The 21,288-nt window shown below is 43.2% G+C and overlaps 1 protein-coding gene across 3 annotated transcripts in view; it reads left to right on the top strand.

The window, feature by feature from the left end:
• Positions 1–21,288, top strand: part of IFT81 (intraflagellar transport 81) — a 230,547-nt gene that overhangs the window by 174,290 nt on the left and 34,969 nt on the right. For all 3 annotated transcript variants that reach the window (XM_077292909.1, XM_077292904.1, XM_077292913.1), the window contains exons 14-17: positions 1,312–1,401; positions 2,663–2,749; positions 8,000–8,071; positions 8,148–8,233. In XM_077292909.1, the coding sequence (XP_077149024.1) occupies positions 1,312–1,401; positions 2,663–2,749; positions 8,000–8,071; positions 8,148–8,233 (335 nt within the window). The remainder of the gene's footprint in view (positions 1–1,311; positions 1,402–2,662; positions 2,750–7,999; positions 8,072–8,147; positions 8,234–21,288) is intronic.

Genomic DNA, 21,288 nt, shown 5'->3' with positions numbered 1-21,288 from the left:
CTCACCTCTCCGACGCAGCCTGCACCTTACCGAGGGAAGCGGCAGCGTTCTTTGTTTAAAATTCGCGCTTTTCTTTCCTTTACGTGAGTCCCGGCTTGTGATTGGTTGCGTGCCGCCCATGTGACCGGGACGCAACCAATCACAGCAAGCCGTGACGTAATTTCAGGTCCTTCAGGATTTTAAAATTACGTTCCGGCGTTGTGATTGGTTGCGTCGCAGTCACATGGGCGACGCAACCAATCACAGCAAGCCGTGACGTAATTTCAGGTCCTTAAGGATTTTAAAATTACGTCCCGGCTTTGTGATTGGTTGCGTCGCAGTCACATGGGAGACGCAACCAATCACAAGCCGTGACGTCACGGGAGGCTGGACACGCGCGCATTTTAAAATGGGCGCGTGTCCAGCCTCCCGTGACGTCCCGGCTTGTGATTGGTTGCGCCGCGATCAACCAATCACAAGCCGGGAGGCTGGACACGCGCCCATTTTAAAATTTTAAAAATTTTAAAATGCGCGCGTGTCCAGCCTCCCGGCTTGTGATTGGTTGACCGCGGCGCAACCAATCACAAGCCGGGACGTCACGGGAGGCTGGACACGCGCCCATTTTAAAAAGCGCGCGTGTCCAGCCTCCCGTGACGTCACGGCTTGTGATTGGTTAATGGCGGCCATGTTGCCGGGACGCGGACCAATCACAGCAAGCCGTGACGTAATTTCGTCACGGCTTGCTGTGATTGGTCCGCGTCCCGGCAACATGGCCGCCCTGACCAATCACAAGCCGGGACTTCACGTAACCAAGTAAAAGCGCGAATTTTAAACAAACAACGCTGCCGGTTCCCTCGCTGAGGTCCAGGCTGCGTCGGAGAGGTGAGTATAGCGATATTTTTTATTTTAATTCTTTCTTTTACACATTAATATGGTTCCCAGGGCCTGAAGGAGAGTTTCCTCTCCTTCAGACCCTGGGAACCATCAGGAATACCGTCCGATACATGAGTCCCATTGACTTGTATTGGTATCGGGTATCGGTATCGGATTGGATCCGATACTTTGCCGGTATCGGCCGATACTTTCCGATACCGATACTTTCAAGTATCGGACGGTATCGCTCAACACTACTCACAAGACTTCATGTTTGACAGTATGGACAAATATATATTCTCCATAATAACTCAGTGAAATACTCAAATAACATATTAAAACAACATTTAAAGCTACATGTTGTAGTTGCCTATAGATAATAGTAGTTGACACAGGCGCTCGCTCACCTATGCTCACAATGATTTTTATAATTCACGCTATTTTTGTATGTTTCTTTAGGTAAAGAAGTTAAACTCCATGATAGAAGCAAAAAAATCAGCATTGGCTCCTGTTATAAAAGAGCTAAGGCCTTTGCGCCAGAAATTCCAGGTTTGTAAAAATCGAAATATATATTACAGATGTGGGGGGAAGGGAGTTGTTGTTTTTTTTTTCTTACAAAATGTGCCTATGTATTTTTGTGCTTTGACTAGTTTATAAACATCAGGTACTGAATATATACTTATACAGTAGTGTAGGGTGATGTCACGCACCTGAATTTGTGTCACGTTGGAGATGCAAGTTGTCTCTTCAGAGAGGCCTTGAACTCTAGTGCCACCCATTGGAAGTAGCAATCCTACAAGTAATTATTGACCATTTAATGAGCCTTGCAGTATGACTTGGGATAAAAGCCAAATCCGAATCTCAATTTGCAGACACTGTGTTTCGGGGTATTGCTACTCATCAGTACAAGGTGTCAGATCTGATTTGGCTATGGGGTAAGGTTTCTAAGGGATAAAGTTTCTCCTTGTGGAGAGTGACATGCCAGGTCTGGCACGCCAGTATGAGGAGACTTAAATGCCATGCATGCTCCTCTGGGAAATAAAATATGCAATTTGTCTCTTCATAGAGTAAGATGACTTGAACGCTAGTGCCACTTATTAGGGGTAGCAATCCTACAAGTCAATATCGACCCTTTAGCGAGCATTGCCATATAACTTAGGATAAAAGCCAAATCAGTATCTGTCATGTTGGAGTTCAGTTTTGTTGTACTTGGTGGAGAAAGAAGGATTCATCTGTCGTACTGAAATGATACCTGTTGTATTGTAGTCTAAATGAGATGCCAAGTCACTTGTCTGAACACGGTGTTATTTTCTCATATAGCTGCTTAATCTACTGTCCTTAATGGTAACACAAGACCTCCCATGTTGCTGCCCATAGTGTTAATGTTAGTGACAGCTGTGCATTTCATTCATTTGTGGATTTTTATTTTAAAAATGTCTCTAAAGATATCTGCTGTAGACGCTGTCCAGCTACCATAATTGAACTTCATTATGATCACTTCCATACAATAGACTTGGGGGGGGGGGGGGGGGAACATTTTGGTGCCTTGAAACGGGTCATCATAGTGGTTACTTCAGAACATCTTGGTTTAGCCGACATGTGTCTGTCTGAAGTATCAGACAGAACACATACTCCCCTGCGATGTGTGAAAGTGGAATGAAACACATCTGCTGAGATTAAGTAAGCCTCACTCTATGTGCCAGGATGACAGACTGAAGCTGCTGACTGACGGGAACGTACATTTCTCTGTGCCATGTGCTTGATGTCTCGTAGTACGTGCTGACATGAATCTTTGCCCTTTTCACATTAGGAGCTGACCCAGGAGCATGATGAAAAGAAAGCCCAATATGACAGCTGCGCGGCTGGCCTGGAGAGTAACTGCTCGAAGCTAGAGCAGGTATCGCTTTCTTTATCGTGTGAAGTCTCTTCTGAATATGTCATGTACAACTACATTCAGGACTGCTGAATAAAGATCCACCTTTATATGGCACATCCAGAAGTAGTAATGGACATTGTATAAAAGATATGCTCATTCAAGTGCTTATTCCAACCAATCAGATTACAATTTTTGTTTCTATGTTGCATTTCAGAAAATATCAGCTGTAATCTGATTGGCTGCTATGTTTGTCTGATTAACTTTTGGTCTGCATGTTGTATATACAGGAGGCTCCATTCATATTATGTGAGTAATCATTCAATGAAAAGTGTAGCTCCACTATTTTAATTTCAGAGACATAGCAGCAAAGTATATAATAAGAAAGTCAGCAAAACAAGTTATTTTTGTGGCTGCTGTCTTGCTTCCCAGCTTTATAAAGGTTTCAGTGGTCAACTAGACAATTTGCAGTCTTCCTGCTTGCTGTTTTGGAAGGTTTCCCCTTCAATAACCCCTATTGTAGATGTTCTCTACCTCAACTTCAAGTCATTGGTGCACCTACTAATGCTGGAAGATCATGCTAGTAGAGAGAGATAAATGCATCTGAGAAGAATGGGCACAGACGAGATACCAGCCATGCCTTGAGGTCTGAAAGGCAGACCTAAAGTCATGTTTAAATTGCCTTTGGGCTTGATTGTGGAATTATGTGTTGATAAGCTTTTCTAATGTACACCTTCTAATGAAGGCTCCAATATGCTCTATACAGGGACACACGTTAGCCATAGGCAGCCATGTTAACATAAAATAATATATATGTTATATAAATATTTATTATATATTTATACATATATACATGCACAGTGTGATGCAGTGACCCCTGTTACAGGTAGGGGGCGCTGTGTGTGCTCCTCAGGATATGCATGGCGGCGTATCTGTGGTTATAATGGTGATAATGAGATAGTGCCTGGCAGGATTGTAAATGGCCGGTATGTGTCGCAGAGGGAGGTCTGCGCTGTAAGCCTGAAGTAATGTTGTTCTGGGACCTGTAGTCCCGCAAGTGTTTGTATAGTTGTGAAGGGAGGCTTACTGGGCTAGTTTGAGAGCTGGGTGGGTCGAACTAGCCACACACACCTCCCATCTATGGGAGTGGTTACAACTACATAATGTGACCATGGTGTGGTCACATGGTGGGTAGTCTCTGCTATGGAGTCTGTTGTGCTCTCTGTAATGGAGAGTTTGTAGATCCTGGACAGCTTGTGTGTTGGGAACTCCTGTGTGTGGGCCAGATCCCTGAACAGCGCACTGAGAGGCCGTGGATCTCGAAGACTGGTGTGTTGGGAGATCCTGGGAGTAGGATCGGATCCCTGATAAGCGCACTGAGAGACTTGTGTGTTGGACGGTCCCAGGTGGGGACGAACGTCCTGAACAGCACACGCAGCGTCCTGTGTTGGAAGTTCTGGGACTAGGACTTCCTGAATAGCACAACCTGTGTTGGAAGATCCTGGGAGTAGGACTTCCTGAAGACCACATGGGAAGGAGTGTATGCAGAGTCTGTGATGGCACTGCATTGGGGGAGCTACAGCCCGTCTGGGTATCTGGACTAACTGATATGTTGATGATCCCGGTTCGGCAGTTTCCCTGGAGGAAAGAGGACTGACAGGCGTCAGCGTGTTGAGAAGGAGCTCCTGGAAGGTAATCCAGAGTATGGGGAACTGTGTGCACTGACAGGGGGTAAGTAATGAACTGTGTGGTCTCCCATGGTAACTGGACGAAATGAGGACCAGCATGTTTAGACACTGCGAACTAATGTCGTGTGTGCTATATGACTAGAGACATTGATACGGCTTACGGACACCCCCGGGAACTAGTCAAGGAGGGCTGGCGGGTGTAGTGTCTGAACTGTGAGTTAAAGCCATATATGAAATACCTAAGTTAAAGCTGCAACTTAATGTCACCGGTTGGTGCCTATTGTATTCTATGAAGTTTATAATGAACTGTGCATAACCCGGTTTGTGACTGCATAATAAACCTGCATGGACTGTTTTTGTGAGGAAAAATGTCCCGTTGCTAAGCGAGTGTCCCTCAACACATGCAGTAAGCGCTATCTCACAACAGTCATGCCGAAAGTGTTGGCACCCTTGAAATTGTTCCAGAAAATGAGGTATTTCTCCCAGAAACTTATTGCAGTTACAAATGTTTTGTTATACACATGTTTATTTTCTTTGTGTGTACTGGAACAACAACAAAAGATCACAGCAAAAAAAAAACATACAGTGCCTTGCGAATGTATTCAGCCCCCTGGAACTTTTCAACCTTTTCCCACATATCGTGCTTCAAACATAAAAATACCAAATGTAATTTTTTGGTGAAGAATCAAGAACAAGGGGAACACAATTGTGAAGTTGAACGAAATTTATTGGTTATTTTAATTTTTTGTGGAAATTCAAAAACTGAAAAGTGGGGCATGCAATATTATTCGGCCCCTTTACTTTCAGTGCAGCAAGCTCACTCCAGAAGTTCATTGTGGATCTCGGAATGATCCAATGTTGTCCTAAATGCCTAATGATAAATATAATCCACCTGTGTAATCAAGTCTCTGTATAAATGCACCTGCTCTGTGAAAGTCTCAGGGTTCTGTTTGAAGCACAGAGAGCACCAAGGAACACAACAGGCAGGTCCGTGATACTGTTGTGGAGAAGTTTAAAGCCGGATTTGGATACAAAATTATTTCGAAAACTTTAAACATCCCAAGGAGCACTGTGCAAGCGATCATATTGAAATAGAAGGAGTATTATACCACTGCAAATCTACCAAGACCCGGCCGTCCCTCTAAACTTTCATCTCAAACAAGGAGAAGACTGATCAGAGATGCAGCCAAGAGGCCCATGATCACTCTGGATGAACTGGTACTTTCCTACACGCAACCTCCGATCCTCACAAGATCTGCTTCTCTACTCCCCTCTTATCTCCTCTTCCCACAATCGTATACAAGATTTCTCTCGCGTATCTCCCCTACTCTGGAACTCTCTACCGCAACATATCAGACTCTCACCTACCATCGAAACCTTCAAAAAGAACCTGAAGACCCACCTCTTCCGACAAGCCTACAACCTGCAGTAACCACCGATCGACCAAACCGCTGCATGACCAGCTCTATCCTCACCTACTGTATCCTCACCCATCCCTTGTAGATTGTGAGCCTTCACGGGCAGGGTCCTCTCTCCTACTGTACCAGTTATGACTTGTATTGTTCAAGATTATTGTACTTGTTTTTATTATGTATACCCCTCCTCACTTGTAAAGCGCCATGGAATAAATGGCGCTATAACAATAAATAATAATAATAATAACTGCAGAGATCTACAGCTCAGGTGGGACAGACTGTCCATAGGACAACAATCAGTCATACACTGCACAAATCTGGTCTTTATGGAAGAGTGGCAAGAAGAAAGCCATTTCTCATAGATATCCATAAAAAGTGTTGTTTAAAGTTTGCAGCAAGCCACCTGGGAGACACACCAAACATGTGAAAGAAGGTGCTCTGGTCAGATTAAACCAAAATCGAACTTTTTGGCAACAATGCCAAACAATATGTTTGGCTTTAAGGCAACACAGCTCATCACCCTGAACACACCATCCCCACTGTCAAACATGGTGGTGGCAGCATCATGGTTTGGGCCTGCTTTTCTTCAGCAGGGACAGGGAAGATGGTTAAAATTAATGGGCAGGTGGATGGAGCCAAATACAGGACCATTCTTGAAGAAAACCTGTTTGAGTCTGCAAAAGACCTGAGACTGGGATGGAGATTTGTCTTCCAACAAGACAATGAACCCAAACATAAAGCAAAATCTACAATGGAATGGTTCACAAATAAATGTATCCAGGTGTTAGAATGGCCAAGTCAAAGTCCAGACCTCAATCCAATCGGGAATCTGTGGAAAGAGCTGAAAACTGCTGTTCACAAACGATCTCCATCAAACCTCACTGAGCTCGAGCTGTTTGCCAAGGAAGAATGGGCAAGAATTTCAGTCTCCCGATGTACAAAATTGATAGAGACATACCCCAAGCGACTTGCAGCTGTAATCGCAGCACAAGGTGGCGCAACAAAGTATTAAGTTAAAGGGGCCGAATAATATTGCACGCCCCACTTTTCAGTTTTTGAATTTCCACAAAAATGTAAAATAACCATTTTACAAACACCCTCCTCTATTATTCTACAATTTCCCCATGCAAGCCCCATGGTTTGTTTAAGGAGGCAGAATTAGGACTGAGTTCAGAATTGCTGCAATCAACATTTCTTTAAAGGCCCCGTCTCACATAGCGAGATCGCTAGCGAGATCGCTGCTGAGTCACAAGTTTTGTGACGCAACAGCGACCTCAGTAGCGATCTCGCTATGTGTGACACGTACCAGCGATCAGGCCCCTGCTGTGAGATCGCTGGTCGTGTCGGAATGGCCTGGACCTTTTTTTGGTCGTTGAGGTCCCGCTGACATCGCTGAATCGGTGTGTGTGACACCGATCCAGCGATGTCTTCACTGGTAACCAGGGTAAACATCGGGTTACTAAGCGCAGGGCCGCGCTTAGTAACCCGATGTTTACCCTGGTTACCAGCGTAAATGTAAAAAAAAAAAAACAGTACATACTCACCATCTGTTGCCCGTCAGGTCCCTTGGCGTCTGCTTCCTGCTCTGACTGCCGCCGTAAAGTGAGAGCACAGCAGTGACATCACCGCTGCGCTCTGCTCTCACTGTACGGCGGCACACAGTCAGAGCGGGAAGCAGACGGCAAGGGACCTGACGGGCAACAGATGGTGAGTATGTACTGTTTGTTTTTTTTTGTAACCAGGGTAAACATCGGGTTACTAAGCGCGGTCCTGCGCTTAGTAACCCCATGTTTACCCTGGTTACCCGGGTGCTGCAGGGGGACTTCGGCATCGTTGAAGACAGTTTCAACGATGCCGAAGTCGTTCCCCTGATCGTTGGTCGCTGGAGAGAGCTGTCTGTGTGACAGCTCCCCAGCGACCACACAGCGACAAAACAGCGGCGCTGCAGCGATCAGCATCGTTGTCTGTGTCGCTGCAGCGTCGCTGTGTGAGACGGGGCCTTTAGTCTGGTGCCCCTAAACCTTTGTTGACGAAGCATTGATTTGCATGTAAAATACTAGAAAAAATATTTTAGTGATTTACTTTTTGCCGTGTTAGCTTTCCTCTGTGTTTTCAGTACTTGTTCTATTTTTACTCCAGAATAATTATGTAATTATTTATGTTTAACTCAGGAAGTCCATGGACTCCAGGAGGAGTGTAGCCAAGCCGAGACTCAGTATCATTACATCAACTTGATGAAAAAGGTTAAACTACACAGATTTATTTAATAAGTTGCTTTCTGGTTTTGGACAGAAACACTGAATCTGTATTCTTTGTTAGATTTCTGAAGTCCAGATACAGCGCTCAGCAGATGAGATGAAAGCTTATGTGTCTCCAGACTCACAGGAAAGGAGGAAAGCGATCAGGTAAGGTTACTGTATGCTATTCTGATTTTAGTTGCTGGTATTAAAAAGATTGATTGCAAACATAAGATATTTTACACATTAATCTCCCCATATAAAAGGCCCTTAAAGGAGGATTCCCATTATTAGGTTCAATTTATGTATGTGATTTACTGAATAAATAATAAACATAACTGACATCAGTTTTCTAATTTGTTTGGGTTCTCTGTATGTCTCAAATGTTACCTACAGGACAAGTTTGCACAGTTGTGTTCCAGGCTATCAGTGCTCTCAATGCAGGCAATCAATTTCACCATTAGGTCCATCCTGACAGTATGGAGTATGCATGAATGTTACACACTATTTGTTATTTAAGCTTAATCAATATGTCCCATTACCACCTTCCCGTTTCTCCATAACATATCACCAAGGAAAATCTCAAGCTGCCGCCTGACCTATGGTTAACTTACACATTGCACCTTTTATGCAAAAGGTATGAACATTCCACAGAAAAGAACTTGGATTTTGAGATACACGGAAAATAATAAAATATATATTTTCTGTAGGAGCTCATCTTTTTTTTTAAAAAACCAAACCTCGTGATCACTAAAAACAAAACATATACCTTATGGTATAATGCTTCCCCATTCATAAAAAAATAGGAACAACAGCTACATTTCTTTATTTTTAACTGTGGATAAGGCCTCATTTAGACGTTCATTCTTTGCGTATGGGTGCTATCCGTGATTTTCAGTAGTCTATGGGGTGATCCACATGTCCGATTTTTGTTTTTTCCTCGCACCGAGTGGTCCATGGAAAACATCGAAGACAATCGCCCCTGTGTGGAGCACGCTCAGCTCCTGATCCCTCTCTATACATCGGCAACCGCTCCATGATGTACATACCCTTCATGTCATGGTGTGTTAAGGGGTTAAGATTGTGGAACTTTTAAAGTAGCTTTTAAAAGAGTTGGGAAACCACTTAAAGAAGTTGTCCACTACTTGGACAATTTCTTGTCATACTCCTCGCTTGGCCCCCATAAAATAATAAAGCTTATACTTCCCTCCCGTGCCGGCACTGTTCCCGCGGTGTTGGCGCTCGCTCTCTCGGGGCTCACGTGCGGTTGCTGTGGTGACGACGTCACTGTCTCCGACTCCTGTCGAAATAAGCATGAAGAGGAAGTCTGAGATCCGCTGCAGCCCAGACTTCCTCTTCATGTTCGATTTGTCCGAAGGTGGGGACAGTGACGCCAGCGGTGATTGGACAGCGGTACCACTCACAACAACAACAGAAGAGCCCCAGGAGAGCGAGTACCGACACCGCGGGAATGGTGTTGGCACAGGAGGGGAGTATAACCTTTATCATTTTATGAGGGCCAAACATTTTGATCAAGAAGGGGTCGTCTTTGTAGTGGACAACCCCTTTAAAGACGCACTCACATGACCTTTTTTTCCCTAAACATGTATATAGTGCAGTGTGAATGTGTTAATATACTCACCTACCTCACTGCTCTTCAGACTCTCCGGCTCACTCTATGCTCTGTGTGAGTATCTTTTACAATATAAGCCTATGGAGTTTCGTTCTGATGAATCATAGGCTTACATCGTAAAGAGATAAAGTTTGTATGTTCTCTCCGTGTTTGTGTGGGTTTTCTCCCACACTCCAAAGACCTACTGATGGTGAATTTAGTTTGTGAGCCCCAATGGGGACAGTGATGATGATGTCTGTAAAGTGCTGTGGAATATGATGGCGCTATATAAGCAATGCATAACAAATAATAATGTAGTGATTGATACAGGGTATGGTTTTTCACAACTAAAAATTGCTCTTTCAACGATAAAGCTTAACCCCTTAGTGACCAGGCCAAATTTTGGAAATCTTACCATTGTCACTTTATGTGGTAATAACTCTGGAATGCTTCAACAAATCTCAGTAATTTTGAGACAGTTTTTTCGTAGTTCATTATACTTTATGATCATGGTAAATTTGGGTTGATATGTTTTGTGTTTATTTATAAAAAAAATATCAGAAATTTGATAAAAAATAAAAAAAAATTAGCAATTTTCAAACTTTGAATAATTATCCCTTTAATCCAGATAGTCATATCACAGCAAAACATTAATAAATAACATTTCCTCTTCTCTGCTTTACATCAGCGCCATTTGTAAAATGTTATTTTATTTTGTTAGCATTTTAGGAGGTTCATTTTTTTTACGCAGAAGCAGAGTGCCTGGGAACGGGACCGTATGTGTTTTTTTTATTATTATTTATTTATGTATGTGTTTGGCTGCACATGTTGAGGCTATGGGGGTCTTACTATGGACATCGAGAGGCTATGGGGGTATTACTATGGACTTGAGTAGACTATGGGTGTCTTACTGTGGACATTAGGAGTCTATGGGAGTCTTGCTGTGTATTTGAGGAGGCTATGGGTGTCTTACTGTGGATATGGGAAGGCTATAGGGGTCTTACTGTGAACATGGGAAGGCTATGGGGGTCTTAATGTGGACACGAGTAGACTATGGGTGTCTTTCTTGTGGACATGAAAAAGCTATGGGGGTCTTACTATGGACATGTGGAGGCTATGGGGGTTTTACTGTGCACATGGGGAAGCTATGGGGTCTTACTGTGGACATGTGGAGGCTGTGTGGGCCTCATATAGGCTGTGTGAGCCTCATGTACAGGACATGGGGAGGCTGTGTGGGGCTCATATGCTGGACATGGGGATTCTGTGTGGGGCTCATATGCTGGACATGGGGATGCTGTGTGGGGCTCATATGCTGGACATGGGGAGGCTGTGTGGGGCCCATATGCTGGACATGGGGAGGCTGTGTGGGGCCCATATGCTGGACATGGGGAGGCTGTGTGGGGCTCATATGCTGGACATGGGGGGGCTGTGTGGGGCTCATATGCTGGACATGGGGAGGCTGTATGGGGCTCATATGTTGGGCATGGGGAGGCTGTGTGGGCCTCATATGCTGGACATGAGGAGGCTGTGTGGGGCTCATATACTGGACATGGGGGGGCTGTGTGGGGCTCATATGCTGGACATGGGGAGGCTGTGTGGGGCTCATATGTTGAGCATGGGGAGGCTGTGTGGGGCTCATATACTGGACATGAGGAGGCTGTGTGGGGCTCATATACTGGACATGGGGAGGCTGTGTGGGGCTCATATGCTGAAGATGGGGATGCTGTGTGGGGCTCATATGCTGGACATGGGGAGGCTGTGTGGGGCCCATATGCTGGACATGGGGAGGCTGTGTGGGGCCCATATGCTGGACATGGGGAGGCTGTGTGGGGCTCATATGCTGGACATGGGGGGGCTGTGTGGGGCTCATATGCTGGACATGGGGAGGCTGTATGGGGCTCATATGTTGGGCATGGGGAGGCTGTGTGGGCCTCATATGCTGGACATGAGGAGGCTGTGTGGGGCTCATATACTGGACATGGGGGGGCTGTGTGGGGCTCATATGCTGGACATGGGGAGGCTGTGTGGGGCTCATGTTGAGCATGGGGAGGCTGTGTGGGGCTCATATACTGGACATGAGGAGGCTGTGTGGGGCTCATATACTGGACATGGGGAGGCTGTGTGGGGCTCATATGCTGAAGATGGGGATGCTGTGTGGGGCTCATATGTTGGGCATGGGGAGGCTGTGTGTGGGCTTATACGATATATAGAAGAATCTGTATTCGGGTTCAAGCGGTATATAGGGTAATGTTGGCATACTTATTTCTGCTCAGTATTGAGTGATAATTAATATTAATTATAATTATTATATTAATAATTATATGTTGAGATTAATATTGAGCTTAATTCATTTTAGCATATTGGTTCGGCCCTCCACAACAGTCACGGTCTCTCATGTGGCCCCTCGGGAAAACTAATTGCCCACCCCTGCTCCAAGGACATTATTTGGTTGTGAACTTCCAGGGCAAACATCAGGACCGCGCGACCATAATCTCGGTGCCAATGGGGATAAAGAGGGAGACCCCACGCTCCCAGGGAATCTTTCACCTCATTTTGTCCCTATAAACCTGAAAGATAAGAAAAACAAGTTAGTCATCCTCCTTGCTTCCTGTCACGGCTCCGACGCAGGTGTACTGATTTGCCCTGTTAAGGGCAGCGTAAAATACTTAACAGGGCAGATAAAGTACGCCTGCGCCGGAGCCACGACAGAAGCAAGGAAGAGCATGTTATCGCATGAAGATGGGTGGACCCGGACCTGCGACGCCCATCGGACCGGACCGCCCCTGGGTGAGAATAATCTAACCTCTTTTTCTCATTTTTCAGGTTACATCGGGGGCTTATCTACAGCATTACAGAATGCTGTAGATAAGCCCCTGATGGCGGTGGCCGCAGTTTATAGGGCCAAAATGAGGTGACAGATTCCCTTTAACCATTTACATGATGTAGTCATTATTGACAGCAGCACCTAACGGGTAAACTGATCATGGCTGATGCAGCAAGTTGTCAGCTATAGTGTACAGCCGACAGCTGCTGGATTGTCACCTGAATGGGGAGGATATTCTCTTATATCTCTGGTCATTAAAAGACGTATTGTCGATCATTAAGGGGTTAAACCTGTCCTTCACCCCCCCCTTTTTCACGATCTCTGCTGTCTATATTTACTTGTTTATAGAGATATCATGATTCATTACACTGTATAACAAAATCTGAGTCCTGCTTATAAAACGTTATATAACTGTTATATAAAAAAGGTTGCTCTTTGTATCACAAGACCAGTGAGATAATCCTACCCATCGTCTGTACATATAAGCTGATAATAACTAGTTTTGTAGACTAAATGTTATTTTTTTTCCATACGTGTATCTTTTAACTCATTTCATAAGCCCACAAAGAAAAAATTTCATTAAGATTAAAATCAATTTAATCTCTTCAGTTTAAGTTTTCCATGATCAAAACGCATCCATCATATGAGCGCTGACAAAATCTGACTTGTGTATTTTGCTATCTAAATTTAGAAGGTTTTCAAATCTATGATGCATTCTTTCCGAGGTCAAAATTATAAATAGCAATACAAGAAATCTAAATAATACCACAGAACATTGTCCCATCTACTTGTTCCCCTGTAGCCATCTTAACCAATATAGATGTCCCCAGTTTTCCTGTAATCGTGGCTGAAGCTGCGTAGGAGTTCTGCTAATATAATCAAAATTATGCTAGATGTATTGATACTATCTTTAAAGGACAAGAATTTTTTGTTTTTTAAACCACACACTAAATGCTCTGTCTCCAGCTGGAGCCAAGGGTGGACAATACTATTGGTGTAACCCATGTAGCCCCACAGGGGCCCAGGAGGTAAGGGGGCCCATTTCCCCCTCCAAAGCAGAAGGTATTATGATGAGCTATTGGACTGAAAAGGGCCTAGTGTTTTGCACAGGGACCCTTTTCTGTCTGTGTCCACCAGTGGTGGGAGCACTAGAAAGCATGTGCTGCCATGATGCAATTTTCCAAAGAAACAATTCTAGGAACTACCAAGATTTTCTTCTGCTAAAATAAGGCATCATATCAAGATGCTACCTGAAAACCCAGTCTTACTTTATTATCCATTGGCAAAACATTGAACAGTATTGTAAAGCTTTGAAAGTGAATAACTACCATAAACCACAGCAGCAGGTAAAATAGAGCGAGACCCATAGTTAAACTTAAGAGTAAAAGCCGTTTACACTTTTTCTCATAAATCAATAATACACATAAAAATAAAAACTTTTGTAATATAGCTTATCAGAGAAATCCACTTTGTTCTCACCATGGACTGATCTTTTATTCTCAAAGTTCTCAATTCACAGGTAGAATCTGTTTTCATTGAATACAAATTTCTTGGATTCTTCAATACAAGAATTATGGCTTATATGGTGCCACCCGGAGGTTGACATTAATAATGTGTTTTAGAAACAAAGCTGACTCTTTCCAAACAGCCTACATCTGGCCAGCCGACTTCCAGCTATTCGGTTTAGCTTGAGTCACCTTGGAAGCAGACACGGGTCTGTGTTTCAGAGGTGCCTTTGTTATGGATTTGATGCCACCCTTTGAGGCCGCTAGTTCAGTATCTGAATGCGCTCCCTCTTTTAGGCACTTTTCCTCTCAACTCCCTAAGAGGTCTTTACACACTCTGATGTGGATCAAAGAGGTGGTGGAGTTGGGGAAACGACAATTGAAGTTCAATCAAATATTAGAAATGTAGAAGAACTTTACTAGCTAAATTACGTACAGGTGTTTCTCACAAAATTAGAATATCATCAAAAAGTTAATTTATTTCAGTTCTTCAATACAAAAAGGGAAACCTCTTATATTATATAGAATCGTTACAGAGTGATCTATTTCAAGTATTTATTTCTTTTAATGTTGATGATCATGGCTTACAGCCAGTGAAAACCCCAAAGTCATTATCTCAGTAAATTAGAATACTTCATAACACCAGCATGAAAAATAATTTTAAAATCCTAAAAGTTGGCCTACTGAGATGTATGTTTAGTAAATACACTCAATACTTGGGGCTCCCTTTGCATCAATTACTGCATCAATGCGGCATGGCATGGATGCGATCAGCCTGTGGCACTACTGAGGTGTTATGGAAGCTCAGGTTGCTTTGGTAGCCTTCAGCTCGTCTGCATTGTTGGGTCTGGGGTCTCTGATCTTCCTCTTCACAATACCACATAGATTCTAAACCAGGTATTGGTACTTTTGGCAATTTGGACAGGTACCAAGTCCTGCTGGAAAATGAAATTTCCATCTCCAAAAAGCTTGTCGGCAGAGGGAAGCATAAAGTGCTCAAAAATGTCCTGGTTAGATGGCTTCGCTGACTTTGGTCTGGATAAAACCCAGTGGACCTACACCAGCAGATGACATGGCTCACCAAACAATCACTGATTGTGGAAACTTCACACTAGACATCAAGCAGTGAATTTGTGCCTCTCCACTCTTCTCCAGACTCTGGGACCTTCATTTCCAAATGAAATAAAAAATTGACTTTCATCTGAAAACAACACCTTGACCAACACTCCAGTTCTTTTTCTCCTTGGCCCAAGAAAAAACGCTTCTGGCATTGTCTATTGGTAATGAGTGGCTTGACACAAGGAATGCGACACTTGTAGGCCATGTCCTGGATAACATCTGTGTGTCGTAGCTCTTGAGCAATGACTCCAGCAGCGCTCCATTCCTTGTAAATCTCCCCTAAATTTTTGAATGGCCTTTTCTTAATCATTTCAAGGCTGCGTTTATCCTGGTTGCTTGTGCACCTTTTTCTACCACACTTTTTCCTTCCACTCAACTTTCCATTAATATGCTTGAATACAGCACTCTGTGAACAGCCAGCTTCTTTAGCAATAACCTTTTGTGGCTTACCCTCCTTGTGGAGTGTGTCAGTGACTGCCTTCTGGACATCTGTCAAGTCAGCAGTCTTCCCCATGATTGTGGTACCTACTGAAACAGACTAAGGGACCTTTTTAAATGCTTAGGAAGCCTTTGCACGTGTTTTTTCTTAATTATTCTAATTTACTGAGATAATGACTTTTGGGTTTTCATTGGCTGTAAGCCATAATCATCAACATTAACAGAAATACACACTTGAAATAGATCACTGTTTGTAATGACTCTATATAATACATGAATTGCACTGTTTGTATTAAAGAACTGAAATAAATTAAGTTTTTGATATTCTAACTTTGTGAGAAGCACCTGTTTATGAACAAGCAGAAGAAACAAGATACACACTTGCACATAGACAGTGTGTGTATGGGGCTTGCAGGGTGGGAGTGATAGCATATATTTATAAACAATCTCAATACATATATGTGGTAGTAATATATGTTGTACCATTATAAATATACCCTACAATGAACCCTGTATAGTGACGTCACCCGTCATCGCATGCGGATACCGGCCTGCATCGCGGCTGGCATGGCAACGCATGCGTCATTTCCGGTCCGCGGTGGCATTGGTTCTGGTCCCCTTTTTAAACTCCTGCACCATACCCACAGTATGCCCCTTGCCGAAGTTTTCTCCGAAATGCGCATCAGGTCACAGGCGCGGGTACTTTGGAGCCCCTGCATTGTTTGGTATTCCTTCAAGGTAATATGTTGCCTAATATTGGTTCATGGTTGTTAACCTTTGCTTGTGTCCATATGGACATTTGATGCCTAGCACATTGCGTTCATTGCTGGGCATATTTATAATGGTACACATTGTAATCTAATGAAATGTAAACATGGCGAAATGGTGGTTTAGCAAAAAATCTGTCTGTTTCATAAATTTTTTAAAATAATAAATAGCTGTATTCCCCATGGAATAACAATTCTAGAGCATATTTTTAATGTCCATTGTACTATTCCTCTGTTGTTCTTACAAATAAGTAAATTGTCAACTAGGTGTTACTATACATCCTCTCAATAGGGTGCACCGAAACTGTCAGCACTGTTTGAATGTGTGCAAGGAGATACCATACTCCTATTGACACCGGGGAATGGTAAAGCTCAGTTTTCGTTTTGTTCCTCAAATTCCAAGGAAAATATCAGAGCAACAGAACATCATTTCTTAGATATCTGGTTTAATGCAAATCATTATTTTATAGAAGTCAAGGTATTTACTAAAATTAAAATGTAGGAGGGAGATGCAATTTACCCCTTCACACACACCCTTTCCCCCAGCCTGTTCTCACCTGCCTGACCAGGCCAATTTTTTCAATTTTTATCAGTGTAATTTTATGAGGTTATAACTCTGGAACGCTTCAACATATCCCAGGGATTATGAGGCTGTTTTTGTGACACATTGTAATTCATGTTGGTGGTAAATTTTGGTTGAAATTATTTGCTATTATTTCTGAAAATATCGATAGCCCATATGTGGTGGAAAACTACTGTTTGGACACACGACAGGGCTCGGAAGGTAAGGAGCGCCAAGTGAATTCTGGAGCGCAGTTTTGGCAGGAATAGGTTGCGGAAGCCATGTCACATTTGAATAGCCCCTAACATGCCAAAACAGCAGGAACCCCCACAAGTGACCTTTCGGAAACTACACTTCTTGTGGAATTCATCTATGGGTGTAGTGAGCATTTTTAGCCCTTAGGCGATTTACACAATTGTATAACATTGGGCTGAGTCATTGGAAAATTACCGTTTTTTTTTTTCACTAAAATGTTTCTTTTGCCCCAAGTTTTCAAAAGGGATAATATGAGAAACTGGACCTTACAATTTGTTATGCAATTTCTCCTGAGAACGCCAATACCCATATGTACTCAAAAACTATTTTTGAGGCGCAGTGCAAAGCTCAGAAGGGAAGAAACGCCATATTGGAGTTCAGAGTTTGTTGAAATGGTTTGAGGGTGCCATGACCCACTGGGAGAGCCCTTGAGGTGCCAGAAGAGCAGATACCCCCCACCCCACCCCCCGATAAGTGACCACATTTTACAAACTACATATCTCAATGAATTCACCTAAGGATTGTATTGACAAGATAGGCTCGTTACAGAATTTTATATCATTGGCCATTGAAGAAAAAATTACATTTTTACAACAAAATTGTAGTTTTGGCCCCAGACTTTATATTTTGATTCTTTAATTTAATTCTTTTTGCTTCGCTATATTCCAAGAGTTATACTAAATTAGAACAGAGCCGCATATATGTCCAAATCTGGACAGAAACAACTCCCATATAATAAATCAACATACGGAAAAAGGAGTCCAACCGCTGTCACTTATAGTTTTGATAAAAGGTAAATGTTTATTATGATAACAACAAGTTTTTAGGCTATCAAGCCTGGCAAAAAATAAAATCACAGTATAACAAAGGTACGGGTAACAAACTACCCCACACATAACCAAAGTTGTACAGCTGAAGGTTGCAGGTTCACTATTTTAGTAGGAGCATTAATAGTGGTATAGTTAAATAATAGCACTCTCAACCATGTATAGGACTCATTCAGAGTAACCCCCGGAAGAAGCCTACGCGAAACACGTGTAGGGGCTGCCATACTCCACACACACACCACGGCTCACATGGGTAAGGTGCAGTCACCGACTGTTTGTTTATGGTTACTCTGAATGAGTCCTATACATGGTTGAGAGTGCTATTATTTAACTATACCACTATTAATGCTCCTACTAAAATAGTGAACCTGCAACCTTCAGCTGTACAACTTTGGTTATGTGTGGGGTAGTTTGTTACCCGTACCTTTGTTATACTGTGATTTTATTTTTTGCCAGGCTTGATAGCCTAAAAACTTGTTGTTATCATAATAAATATTTACCTTTTATCAAAACTATAAGTGACAGCGGTTGGACTCCTTTTTCCGTATGTTGATTTATATTCCAAGAGTTGTAGCTTTTTTATTTCTCTACTGATGGAGCTGTATGGTGGATTATTTTTTGTGGGACTCGATGTTTTCAGTGATACCATTTTTATTTCCATTCAACCTTTTGATTGCATTTTATTCCACTTTTTGTTTGTCACTATGATGAAAAAGCTTATTTTTTTCCCCTTTTTTTATGGTGTTCACTGAAGGGATTTAACGCGTGAAACAGTTGTGTAGATCTGATCATTACGGACACGGCTATACCAAATATGTGTTCTTTTTCTGTTTATTTCTATTTTTACATAAATATATATATTTATTGGTATAATATTTAATTTTTTTATTTTGTGATTTTTTTTATTTTTTATTTTGTGAATTATTTTTTTTTTTATAGGTCTAGAATTTTTTTCTTTACTTTTTTACTTAGTCCCTCTATGGGACTTTAACGTTTATTAGTGTGATTAGCTGGTATAATGCATTAGCATTGCAGTGTATTATACATATCAGTGATACACTGACAGAATCCTCTAGGACCATGCAGCAAGCCACAGTCACTGGCAGACCTGGAGGTGGTCATGACAATGATCAGGTCCTCGTGATGATGTTGCGGAGGCAACGATCAGAAGGGAGGTATCAATTGCAGCATTTTGGTGGTTAAACAGCTGGGGGTAGTGTAGGAACCACTCTTGGCAGTGACAGCCGGGGCTCGACTATCACATAAGCTAACCTCTCGGTGGCGATCGCGCCGGCACAGCTCCTGTGCGGCACACAATCGCCATGACATACCCATTTATTAAAGGTCGGGAACCTTTAACCCTTTCATGACGTTTGGGAACATCAAAGGTCATGAAAGGGTTAAAGGGGTCTCCTGGTTGAAATTTTTTTTTAAGACCCCATCTATCTCTAATCCAGACATCAACGCAGTGCATTACTCCTGGAATACCTGCCACCTTGATGCCTTACAAGGACAGGCAATGAATTGTAATGGGCACCATCTAATGCTTAATTTTCTTTGTGGTAGAGCTGCAGGGGAATTGCTCACAGTGCTGTCCACCCTGTCTACCTAATCTAATACTGGAGATACCAGGGATGCTGAGGTAAGACAAGACCTCTCACCCTGCTGTCCACCATGTCTTTTTGATCTAATACTGGAGATACCATTGGTGCTGATGTAAGAAGAGACTGCTCACACTGCTGTCTACCATGTCTTTCTGATTTAGTACTGGAGATTCCATTGGTGCTAAGGTAAGAATAGACCTCTCACACCCTGTATTTCTAATCTAATACTGGAGATACCGGGGTGCTGAGGTAAGAAGAGGCTGCTCACACTGCTGTCCACCCTGTCTACCTGATCTAATACTGGAGATACCAGGGGTGCTAAGGTAAGAAGAGACCTCTCACACTGCTGTCCACCCTGTATTTCTAATCTAATACTGGAGATACAGGGGTGCTGAGGTAAGAAGAGGCTGCTCACACTGCTGTTCACCCTGTCTACCTGATCTAATACTGGAGATACCAGGGGTGCTGAGGTTAGAAGAGACCTCTCACACTGCTGTCCACCATGTCTTTCTGGTCTAATACTGGAGATACCAGTGGTGCTGAGGTAAGAATAGACCTCTCACACTGCTGTCCACCATGTCTTTCTGATCCAATACTGGAGATACCAGTGGTGCTGAGGTAAGAATAGACCTCTCACACTGCTGTCCACCATGTCTTTCTGGTCTAATACTGAAGATACCATTGGTGCTGAGGTAAGAAGAGACCTCTCACACTGCTGGCCACCCTGTATTTCAAATCTAATACTGGAGATACCGGGGTGCTCAGGTAAGAGGCTGCTCACACTGCTGTCCACCCTGTCTACGTGAACTAATACTAGAGATACCAGGGCTGCTGAGGTAAGAAGAGACCACTCACACTGCTGTCCACCATGTCTTTCTGATCTAATACTGGAGGTGACATTGGTGCTGACGTAAGAAGAGACCTCTCAAACTGCTGGCCACCTTGTATTTCTAATCTAATACTGTAGATGCCAGGGTGCTGAGGTTAGAAGAGGCTGCTCACACTACTGTCCACCCTGTCTACCTGATCTAATACTGGAGATACCAGGGCTGCTGAGGTAAGAAGAGACCTCTCACACTGCTGTCCACCATGTCTTTCTGATCTAATACTGGAGGTGCCATTGGTACTGACGTAAGAAGAGATCTCTCACACTGCTGGCCATCCTGTGTTTCTAATCTAATACTGTAGATGCCGGGGTGCTGAGGTAAGAAGAGGCTGCTCACACTGCTGTCCACTCTGTCTACGTGAACTAATACTAGAGATACCAGGGCTGCTGAGGTAAGAAGAGACCTCTCACACTGCTGTCCACCATGTCTTTCTGATCTAATACTGGAGGTGCCATTGGTGCTGACGTAAGAAGAGACTGCTCACACTGCTGTCCACCATGTCTTTCTGATCTAATACTGGAGATACCAGTGGTGCTGAGGTAAGAAGAGACCTCTCTCACTTCTGTCCACCATGTCTTTCTGATCTAATACTGAAGATACCATTGGTGCTGACGTAAGAAGAGACCTCTCACACTGCTGTCCACCATGTCTTTCTGATCTAATACTGAAGATACCATTGGTGCTGACGTAAGAAGAGACCTCTCACACTGCTGTCCACTGTGTCTTTCTGATCGAATACTGAAAATACCATTGGTGCTGACGTAAGAAGAGACCTCTCACACTGCTGTCCACCATGTCTTTCTGATCTAATACTGAAGATACC

The sequence above is a fragment of the Ranitomeya variabilis genome, chromosome 1 (assembly GCF_051348905.1).
Source record: "Ranitomeya variabilis isolate aRanVar5 chromosome 1, aRanVar5.hap1, whole genome shotgun sequence".
Taxonomy (NCBI): domain Eukaryota; kingdom Metazoa; phylum Chordata; class Amphibia; order Anura; family Dendrobatidae; genus Ranitomeya; species Ranitomeya variabilis.
The sequence above is the reverse complement of the archived record's forward strand: the minus strand, read 5'-3'. Positions and strand labels throughout refer to the sequence as shown.